At 49.5% G+C, this 10,041-nt stretch overlaps 1 protein-coding gene across 2 annotated transcripts in view; it reads right to left on the bottom strand.

Moving 5' to 3' along the window:
- The window catches only part of POP4 (POP4 homolog, ribonuclease P/MRP subunit), a 10,938-nt gene extending 2,742 nt beyond the window's left edge, over positions 1–8,196 (bottom strand). Inside the window, exons 1-7 of one of the 2 annotated variants that reach the window (XM_032170320.2) lie at positions 8,129–8,196; positions 5,797–5,849; positions 3,890–4,113; positions 2,586–2,663; positions 2,347–2,408; positions 1,978–2,107; positions 556–657 (exon numbers count right to left, since the gene is read on the bottom strand). In XM_032170320.2, the coding sequence (XP_032026211.1) occupies positions 556–657; positions 1,978–2,107; positions 2,347–2,408; positions 2,586–2,663; positions 3,890–4,113; positions 5,797–5,849; positions 8,129–8,135 (656 nt within the window). In that variant the 5' untranslated portion in view covers positions 8,136–8,196. The remainder of the gene's footprint in view (positions 1–555; positions 658–1,977; positions 2,108–2,346; positions 2,409–2,585; positions 2,664–3,889; positions 4,114–5,796; positions 5,850–8,128) is intronic. The other variant, XM_032170321.1, reaches the window with a different exon arrangement.
- Positions 8,197–10,041: the final 1,845 nt, after the last annotated feature.

Below are 10,041 nucleotides of genomic sequence, written 5' to 3'. Positions count from 1 at the left end.
AAAAAAAAAAAAAAAAAAAAAAAAAATTAAAGGAACAAAACCCTCTAACTATGGTTTGATATCTCTGGATTTGTGGGCAAGGCGGGGTGTAGAAATCCTGGCAGACCCAAAGTATCTGCTAGAGCAATGCTGGCCACCGATGGAACCCAAGTGTTATTGCCAAGGACACAGCTCAGAACTCCAGGGACAGGCGCCGCTCCTGTTTCTACCCTGCTGCCTGTTTGGCTACATTCCTCTGGGAGCAGCAGCCTTGGGGCAGGTGGAGGCCCTCTCCTGGGGCCCAAACAGACCCAGGTTCCCTGAGGCATGGCCAAGCAGGTCTTCCTTCCTCTTGGCCATTTCTGGCTGGGGTTGCTGGCTGCACTGTCACACACCTCTTGTGGAGCCACGGGCGCAGGGGATAGTCTCTGCAGGCTTTAATGCAGGTTCAGCAAGTATCTGCAATCTGCACTGACTTGAGGGGTCAAACCAAACTCTTGGAGCCTTGAGGAAAAGGCTAACGCAGTAGCTGGGAGCCACAGCCCGCAAGCAATGCCCTCGGAAACACCTACATACCTTTCAGGCGGTCTTCTTTGGTGATAATTTTGAAAATGTGCTTTGTTTCCTGTAGAAGGATTCCTGTAATACCCACATAAGAGGGGCATTTGGATTTTGTCACTGCAAAGAAAAAGGACAGTTCCAGGCTCAGGCCTCTGTGGTGCTGGGGGAAACACAGACAAGCAGGCCTCAGGGGTTGGGGGTGCTGGTCCCACCCTCTGAGCTAGCAGACGAAAGAAGAGAGGACCCAGGGGGTGGGGGCTCAACAGTGGGCACTGACGTAACCGACGAGAACCCAGGCTTCCCCTGGGGCTTTGCAGCCTCTGGACTGTTCCTATGAGGTGTCCTTCGGAGGGTCTGTGACCACAGGGGTCTTGGGCAGGATTCTGGAATCAAAGGTCACATACGTGCCGAGCACCATCAGGGCCCACAGGCTGGCTGCTCTGATGCAGCCAGGTCTCCGTTGCAGGATCTGCACAAACACCACCATGCACTACCCAGGATGCTGGCTGGAACGTGAGTCTGGCTGCAGAGCTGCCCAGCAGCCAGCACTGCGAGATGAGCCACCATCACAAGCAGCAGCCCTTCCGTCGTCCTGACCCGAGCCTCAGCGTAGCTGACAGAGTCACCAAGCAGCTGCGGAATGCCTGCACCATCCTCAGGAGATGCCAGGGGCACAGCACGGAAAGAGGCAGTCCTGGATCCTACTCTCACGGAGCCCAGGTTCTAGCAAGGCAGGGTGATGCACGGTGAACCACACCATTCTACTTTCTGACAGCAACCAGTGCTATGAAGAGTAGGGACAGGGCAATGTGTGGAGGGTCATGGTTTGCAATGGTAGACCCTCAGGGGAGTGGCATTGGAGCAGGGCTGAACAATGAGAAGCCGGTCTGTGCACACACAGGAGAACTCCCGGGCAGTGGTAAGGAGCAGAGGCGAAGCCCTGAGGCAGGGCAGGAGGAAGGCAGTGTGGAAGGCCTGCTGCCCCAGGGAGCGGGGGGGCCTTAGACCACAGCAGGGAGGCAGGTTTACTCCCATACGATGGGACGCTGCCGGAAGACTTGAAGCAGGGAAGGAATGCGCTCTGATTTCTATATAACCGGCACTCTGGCTGCCTGGTGCGGTGAGGAGCTGTGTCTGAGGTAATCTGGGGAATGACAGTGGCTGAATTTAGGTAGTAGGATGTTCCGAAGGATTAGAGGAAATTAGGAAAGAAGAAACAGACACTGTTTAGGTTTTTGGCCTGAACAACCAGTGTAAATAACTGAGTAATTAACTGAGATGGAAAAGACCAGGAGGGGTGGTTGTGAGGAGAATCGGGGGCAGCTTTGGCTGTGTAAAGTCTGAGATGCCCCCTGAACATCCAGGTGGCTGTGTCAAGTGGGCAGCTGGATGCCTGAGCCTGGAGTTCACGGGACAGGCCTATGCTGGAGATGTTACCTTGGGGGCTGTCGGGTGTAGCTGACATTTGAAACCACAGCATTGGATGAAAGGGATTCTGTGTTCAAGATTCTAGGCCGTGGGTGAGTGCTCGCAGCCACTGTGCCCTTTAGGGTACCAACAGGGGTCCCTGTGTGGAGAAGGTACACAGAGACCACTTAGGGTGTGTCCAGCAAATGGCCGGACTGGCTAAGACAGCCAGCGAGAAGCATCTCCCACCCTTAGCGTGGGGATGATGGTGACCGGGGGCCATCTTAGGGAATCCACACGGTAAGGAGTGTGTCCAACGGAACACACGCCCCGGGTCTCCACAGAGTGACAGTGTGAACCTCTGGATGGCCATATGCTACACGCTCTTAGGTAAATTACCTGAAATAATAGCCCCGTGAAGATCTGCCTTTAACAGCTTGGCCTGAATCATCTGTGGCTGCCTGCAGGGTAAACAGAAGCTCTTGGTTTACATCATGATAAAAAGTTCCAAAAGAAGCAACTAGGTCTTTAACTGTCTGCAGCCAGGCAATATCAATGCTGGTTCCTGAAGCTGCATTTACAATGATCAGAGACTTGAGATCCACCCCAAAGAGCGAAGCTTCAGGAATGCAACTTACGTGTCTGGCTTGAGCCCATTGCACAGGTCCCTGATGTACTGTTTCCAGAGTTCATGGAGAGGGAGGAAAAGGCTGTATCTGCAGCAAAGTCAGAAACAGGGAAAAAGTTAGACAACATGAGCTTGGGATGACAATGTCCAAACAGCACAGAGCTTGGCTTGATGCCAGCAACTGCAACCTGGGACCATTAGGAACTACGTGCAAATCCTACGACGAGCAATTGAGCTGATAACTGAGACCAAGAACCTTCACCTCTCTAACCTCGGTTTCCTCATTGGTAGGACCACACCAGCCCAGGGCGGTGTCCACCTGGACTTCTTTTCATGAGAGAGAAATAAATGTAAGTCTTGTTGAAGCTACTGTTATTTTGAGGTTTTCTGTTATGTGAAATTGAACCTAGTAAGCCTCCAATAAAGCAGGGGTTGCTGGTTGTTACAAAGGTCCTCATGTGAGGCAGCAGGCTGGTCTGGAAGGTGGGCAAGCAAGGGGTGGGGAGAAGGGGGGAGCAGGGACAAGGACCCCAACAGCTTTCCTCTGGGCCATTATCTCCAGTCTTGATACCTTGTGGGCAATCTGTTACCACGAAGCCTTAGGTTAGAGAAATGAAGACCTTAAGCTCAAACCCAACTTGGGCTCCACCCGGGAGGCAAATCCTGGGAGGCAGCAGCCCCTTCTCCACCTGAGGCCCAGCTGATTTCCTGAGTGGGGCCGGAAACAGCGTGGCATACTTTAAGCGTCTTCTGGAGCGTGGGAGGCTATTTGGCCGTTGATCTCCAAGCAAAAGCCTACAGACAGTCCCAAGACACCCACACTCAGACCCGTCACCAAGGAGGGATGGAGGGTGGGCTGGAGGAAGACATCCTCCCACAGGACAGGACAGTGATGCATTCCTTTTGGAAACTTCTGAAACATGTGGGCAACATCTTGCTTTGGCAATGAAACCCCAGTGGGTGACTGTCTGGCTCTATTAAAAGCTACAAAGTGATACACACTAAAAACATATCAGTTCCTCTTTTCTGTCTAACAAAGCCGAGGGACAAACAGCCTGTTGCCACGGGCAACAGATGTACTCGCACGCGTCTTACTCGTGAAGGTGAGGAGAGAGGCCAGAGAATGAGTCCTGTCTCACCCGCCTTGGGGAACACAGCCCAGATTGGTAAAGGAAGGCTGCCCTCTTGTGGCAGACAACAGAGAGGCGCCCTTAGCTTAGGTGGACCCAGGCTGCCTCGACAGCCACTCAGCCAAGATCACACACCAAGAAGGGTAAGCACCGAGGGCAGAAAGACGTGGGGAGCTCGGGTTACCTCTGCTGCTCTGGTTTAATGTCAAAGAGCCGCAGCTCCCTCCTTTGCCTGGCAGAGAGACCTTTGGCTTTCTTCTTCTTCTCCTTGCGCTTGTGGTGGGTGAAGTACTCCAGGACCACCGCCTTGCGCTGCAGCTGGTCCTCGCGGGCCTGCGGGCTCATGCGGGGCGTGCTGCGCTTCAGGAAGGCCCTCACGAAGGCCTCGGCCCGCTGTGCTCCTGAAGGCTGCAGGCGGACAAGGGGGTGCAGCGCTCACTGCTCCGGTCTGGGCAGCCCAGGATCCCAGGCATCCCGCCCGCCATTCCCGGCAGCTACTGCAAGAGCAAATGGGGCCCATCCCTCTACCCACTGAGGCTCACAACCTGCTCATCTGCCATGCGTCTGCTACCCACAGTTGCCGAGATGTAAGTCACACTCACACACCAATTCATGACCGTTTGTCACATATAACAGCATGTCAAACGCTCACTTCCTGCTCTGGCCCTGCTTTTCTGAGGTTATTCTGATGAGGACCAAAACCTTTCTATCTTGAAGAAGACTTCTCTCATCCTTGGCAGAAGAGAAAGCTTGTGAAATGTATCACAAAGATATTCAACCAGGCATGACCAGATGAAAGTGAGCTCAGAGTAGCACTAAGCTATGGAGGAAGTGATCCTAACACTACAGAAAACAGCAAAACTAGGGCTCCAGGGTTGGCCAAGCCTCAGGGCGCAGGGACCCTGACACTGTGCCCTTAGGACAATACTCCTTAACTGGGTTTCCAGCTCTGTGGGCACGGTGTGGCCACTCTCCAAGAGGTCCGTTCCCGCCCCGCAGACCATCACTTGGAGGAAGGTACCGTCAAGAGCATCTCAGGCCCCAGGATCTCTCTCTCCAAAGGGCGTCACTGAGAGCAGGGTGTCAACTTACCATGAATGAGCACAGGCTCTTAGAGAGGACTTCTGGGAAAAATGACTGTCGTAATTGTGTGCAACTCTCAAACAAACAAACAAAAAACCCTCCAAGCTCACTACCTCTCAAGTTGGTGTTCCAATAATGGATTCCTCATTTGGTGGCAATGCCACTGCCCTTGCACGTGCCACAGCCCTGGGCAGTTCTCTCTCCTGAGGGCCTGTCTCCTGGCTGGGCTGTTTCCTGAGCTCCTTTTGCACTAGCCAGGTGCTAAATGCTAAGACTGAGGCTGACAGACTGATGCTGATCTGTCATTAGTAACCCAGCCCTCCCTCTGTGGGAGAGCAATGGGGATGGGAAGATAGGGTACACATAGCCTTCGAGGGAGCTCACAGTATGATGGTGGGAACTCTGCTTCAGCTTTGCACCTGTAGATGCTAACTAAAAATTAATTCACTCTCATCATTGTGACTATAATAGGACAATGATCTGATTCTCTTAAATACCTAAGTGGCTCGTCTTTCATGGAGAAGCAAAATAAAGGTACACTGGTCTTTCAAAATCTTGCTTTCAAGGTAACGCTCTCATTATGAGCCACAAGAGGAACTTTTGCGAAACTGACAAAGCAGGCCGAGGCATCCAGATATAATCTGTAAATTTCACTTATGATATGTGACTGCACACCTTCTGCAGAACTGCAGAGGGCACAGTGACAAGGTTGAATGATGCTGCCCACCACGTGGGCACAGCCTGGTGTCCCCAACACAGTGGGAGATGATAAAAGGTTAAGAAAAGCCTCATTTTACCAAACTTGACTTTGGCACAACAGAAAAGGAGGCTGGCACGTGGGAACAGGTCATGAGAACTACAGACTTTGATCCAGCCTTAGATGTCTGCCAGAAAAATGAGGAGTATGATGTGGGAAAGGACATCTCAATCACTGCTGGGGGCTCAGAAGCTACTGAGCCATCTTTCCCATCACCTCTGTTGCTCCTGGACCTCCTGCCAAGAACTGACCTGGACATCGGAGTCGTTCGCCTCTTTCTGAGACAATGCATGGTAGATCACACCTGGGGGATTAAAAAAATGATCAATTCTTGTTGGGTATGGCTGTTAAGACCCAAGACTTTTCTAACTATGAAAATAACTATGCCGCTAGGCGCAGTGGCTCACACCTGTAGTCCTAGCACTTTGGGAGGGCAAGGCGGGCAGATCACCCAAGGTCAGGAGTTCGAGACCAGCCTGGCCAACATGGTGAAACCCTGTCTCTACTAAAAATACAAAAATTAGCCGGGGATGGTGGCTGGCACTTGTATTCCCAGCTATATGGGAGACTGAGGCAGGAGAATCGCTAGAACCTGGGAGGCAGAGGCTACAATGCGCCGAGATCGTGCCATTGCACTCCAGCGTGGGTGACAGAGTGAGACTCTGTCTCAAAAAGAAAAGAAAAGAACTACACTTATAGCAGAACAACTACTTATTCAGAGGTAGAAGATGAGGTTGGTATGAAGAGTAAAGCTTTCTTGGATGCCTCTTATCCCACCCTCTGGCCACATCTATGCTAGAAGTTCCAAGCACATGGTTTAAAAAGAATGCTTCTCAAAATTTAACATGTGTAAAAATCTCTGGGATCTTATTAAAATGCAGATTATTGGCCTCCTACCCTAGATCCTGAGTGTTTAACATATTCCCAGATATTACTGCAGGTCAGTGGATCACATTTTGAGTTGCACTGGTTTAAAATACCCCAAGTCAGAAGCTTGAGCACTTGCTAACAAGGTAACTCATTAAAAGTTATATAATATAGTCTAGGATGTAGATGGTTAGAAATAGGTTTTCTTAACTGTAAGATGTTTAAAAAGATTCTTCACATTTTAATATGAAATTATAATGTATCATATAATCGATGGTGTCCTGAACTGATAAAATACAACAGTTCTTCCTTTAAACTCAAAATATACATTGGTCAATAAAGTTTCAACCTCTAAAATAAATTCCACACTTCTGTTTCTTAATTTTTTGAAAGAAGAAAACCATGGCATTGGGGACAGAGTACAGGTGTGAATGGTATAAGAATGGGACTACTAAGGCCTGGTTTATGAGCTAAATAGGTAGAAAATGTAATTTACACTATACTCTGTAAATTTAATTCCAGCTTTCTTGTACTTCCCTGAGAATGTTTGATGCAAGGTGGTTACAAGTTTTTTTGTTGTTGTTGTTTGTTTGTTTTGATACTGGGTTTTGCTCTGTTGCCCAAGCTGGAGTGCAGTGGCACAATCATAGCTCACTGCAACTTCGACCTCCTGGTTTCAAGTGATCTTCCCACCTCAGTCTCCTGAGTAGCTGGGACTACAGTGTGTGCCACCACACCTGGCTCTTTTTTTTTTTTTTTTTCTTCCAGTTTTTGTAGAGACAGGGTCTCGCTATGTTGTTGCCCAAGCTGGTCTTCAACTCTTGGCCTCAAGTGATCCCCCTGCCTCAGCCTCCCAAAGTGCTGGAACTATAGGCATGTCCCACCACGCCCAGCCAGGTATGTTTGATCAAGCAAACCAATGTGGTTGCAAGTTTTATATATAGCATCTAGTTCTCCCTCAAATGGAAGATGGGGATTATAAACCGTAGAGACCAACTTGCGGGGCCCGATAACTTTGCTTCACCTGTTACAGGTGCTTAGTAACAGACTTGGAAGTCTTTCTGCAACAATACACATCTAACAATTACTGAACACTCATTACTTGCCAGAAACCTCATTACAAGGTACACATATTTTTTCTCATTACACTTATGTGCATGAGCAAACTGAAGCTCAGACATGCTGAGACGATCTACTTGATCATATAGGTAGAAAATGGCAGAGGTGAAAAATAAAAATTCTGTTCGAAGGCCCAGTCTTAACGGTGTCTACACGCCTCTCCTTGGCACATGTCTTCTACCCCTAAGGACCAAAGCTTTGGGTTAGTGATATCATTCCCCAGCAGCTCTCGGCGCTTTGCATCAGGTAAGAGTGTGAAACCAGCTCGCAGAAAGGAGCAGGGTCTTGACCGCGGTCACCCCGGGAGGTAGTGGCCAAGTTGGGCCAAGGCCTGGAACCCTCCTCTAGCATCGCACACCACTGAGCAGCCTCCGGGAGAACTTGCCTCCAGCCCTGACATCCCTCCCTAGCTCAGAGGTCGAGCCAGGCTAACCCGTGCTCCAGCCCTCAGTTCTTCTTATGTAGGGTGGGCCCATTCCTGTAGTGGTCCTGTTAGGACTCCGCAGCGACAGGTAGCCCGGACCCATTTCACGCACCAGTACCAAGACCCCGACCCTTAACGTCCCCAACCCTCTTCAACTTCGTGACCCCGCTTACTCTTCATTCTCGGACCGCTTCCGGCGCCCTCTGATGACGCACGGGCAGCTGCTGTCGCAAACTCTCGGAGCTCGGAGATGGAGCTATGCGTGACATCACCGACGCTCGCCCACCTCGGGGGCGCATGCGCCTGGAAAGGGATTCGGCTTCTGAGAGCATCGTAGGGGGTGTAGCTGAGCAGTGGGGAGGAGTGGGCTCGCTTCCTGCGGCCTTTTCCGCCTACATCTTTTGGGGGACAGGCAGTAGGATTGGGGTAAAGGCATGTGGAATGCCGGGAGTGGAGCGAGGCGAGGCGACTTGGAGAGGACTCGAAGGAGGTTGGGGATCTGGGAGGGCGGAAATGGGACGGGGACGGTGGGATGAGGTCTTTGTCTTCCCTAATCAGCGCCCTTACTGATGAGCCGAGGCAGCTTCCGCTGTGAGCACGGGCACCGAAGCTGGGACACCAGGCTTAGGTTCTAGTTCCGTGTCTGCTGCTAACTAGCTGTTTAACCTCGCTTAGGGCACTTCCCATCTCTAAGCCTCACTTGCAGTCTGTGCTGTGAGTGGGGTCGGCCTCACAGGTAGTGATGCGCCGCCTGGGTCCCTTTGATAGTTTCAGAAAGCTTTCTTGAGACTCAGAATATTAGTTTTTATCAATTAAAAAATCATAGCAATAAGATCAAAGGTGGCTCACACCGTGGGAGGCGCAGGCGGGAGGATCTCTTGAGCCCAGGAGTTCGAGACCAGCCTGGGCAACATCGGGAGACCCCCCATCTCTACAAAACATTTAAAAAAAAGATTATCCAGGCGTGGTGGTGCGTGCCTGTAGTCCCAACTACTCGGGTATCTGAGGTGGGAGGATCTCTTGAGGCCAAGGAGTTTAGGGCTGCAGTGAGCCTGGATTGCGCTACTGCACTCCAGCCTGGGCGACAGAGTGAGACCTTGTCTCCAAAATAAAAAAATAAATAAATAACTCACTCACTCAGAGTGAGACCCTGTCTCCTAAGTAAATAAATAAATAAATCACTCACTCACTCACTCACTCACTCACTCACTCCATTGCTCAGTGGAAAGGTGGTGCCCCAATTTCTGCTGAGCACTGGGCCTGTGCTGAGTAGGAGAGAAAAGAAATACGGTCCCTGTATGCTAAGCCAGTGGTTCTCAGCTTTGAGTACAGTATACATTTTTTTACAGGGGATTCTGGGAGTATGTCCAAGGGTTTTAGTTTGAGAAACATTGGCTTACAATTTCTTTGGTAGTGACCTTGTACCATTTTGATCTTAAACGTTAGACTGCAGGCACTGAAATTGGTTCATCCCAGTGACTCCGAGTGTGTTGACTTTATATATATAAAATTTATGTATTAGTTTTTGCATATGTAATACACATGTATTTATTTTATACATATAAAATTTGGAAAGACATTTAAACCAAAACATGCTGCCTTTGCAGATGCCTGAAAATTATAATTTATGGGACTTTTAGAGAACTTTTATTATTTTTAAAATTAACAAATAAGAATTGTATGTATTTATGGTATACAATATGTTTTGAAATGTGTATACATTGTGTAATGGCTAAATGAGCTATGAGCGATGCTAATACACTCATTTTGTGATGAGAACACTTCAAACCTACTCTCAGTGAAATTCAGGTTATTAACTGAAATTCACTGTTACTAAGTATAGTCACCATGTTGTACAATAGAGCCCTTCACAAATATGAACTTTAAAATCGAATGAGACAGCAGAAGATGTTAGCCAATTTCAGAGCTGTATACTCAAGGGGGGCCCTTTTAGGCAAGACCTCTATGATTATGGAGATTAATGAGAAGACCTCTGTCTTTGAAAGTTTTTTTCTAGGGTTGTTAGGACTCTTAACTCCCAGTTGACTCCTGGGATCCCTGAGTAACTGCCAGTCTCCCCTCGAAT

The sequence above is a fragment of the Hylobates moloch genome, unplaced genomic scaffold (genome assembly GCF_009828535.3).
Source record: "Hylobates moloch isolate HMO894 unplaced genomic scaffold, HMol_V3 SCAFFOLD_12, whole genome shotgun sequence".
NCBI classification, from domain to species: domain Eukaryota; kingdom Metazoa; phylum Chordata; class Mammalia; order Primates; family Hylobatidae; genus Hylobates; species Hylobates moloch.
This window is presented reverse-complemented; position numbering and strand designations above follow the sequence as displayed.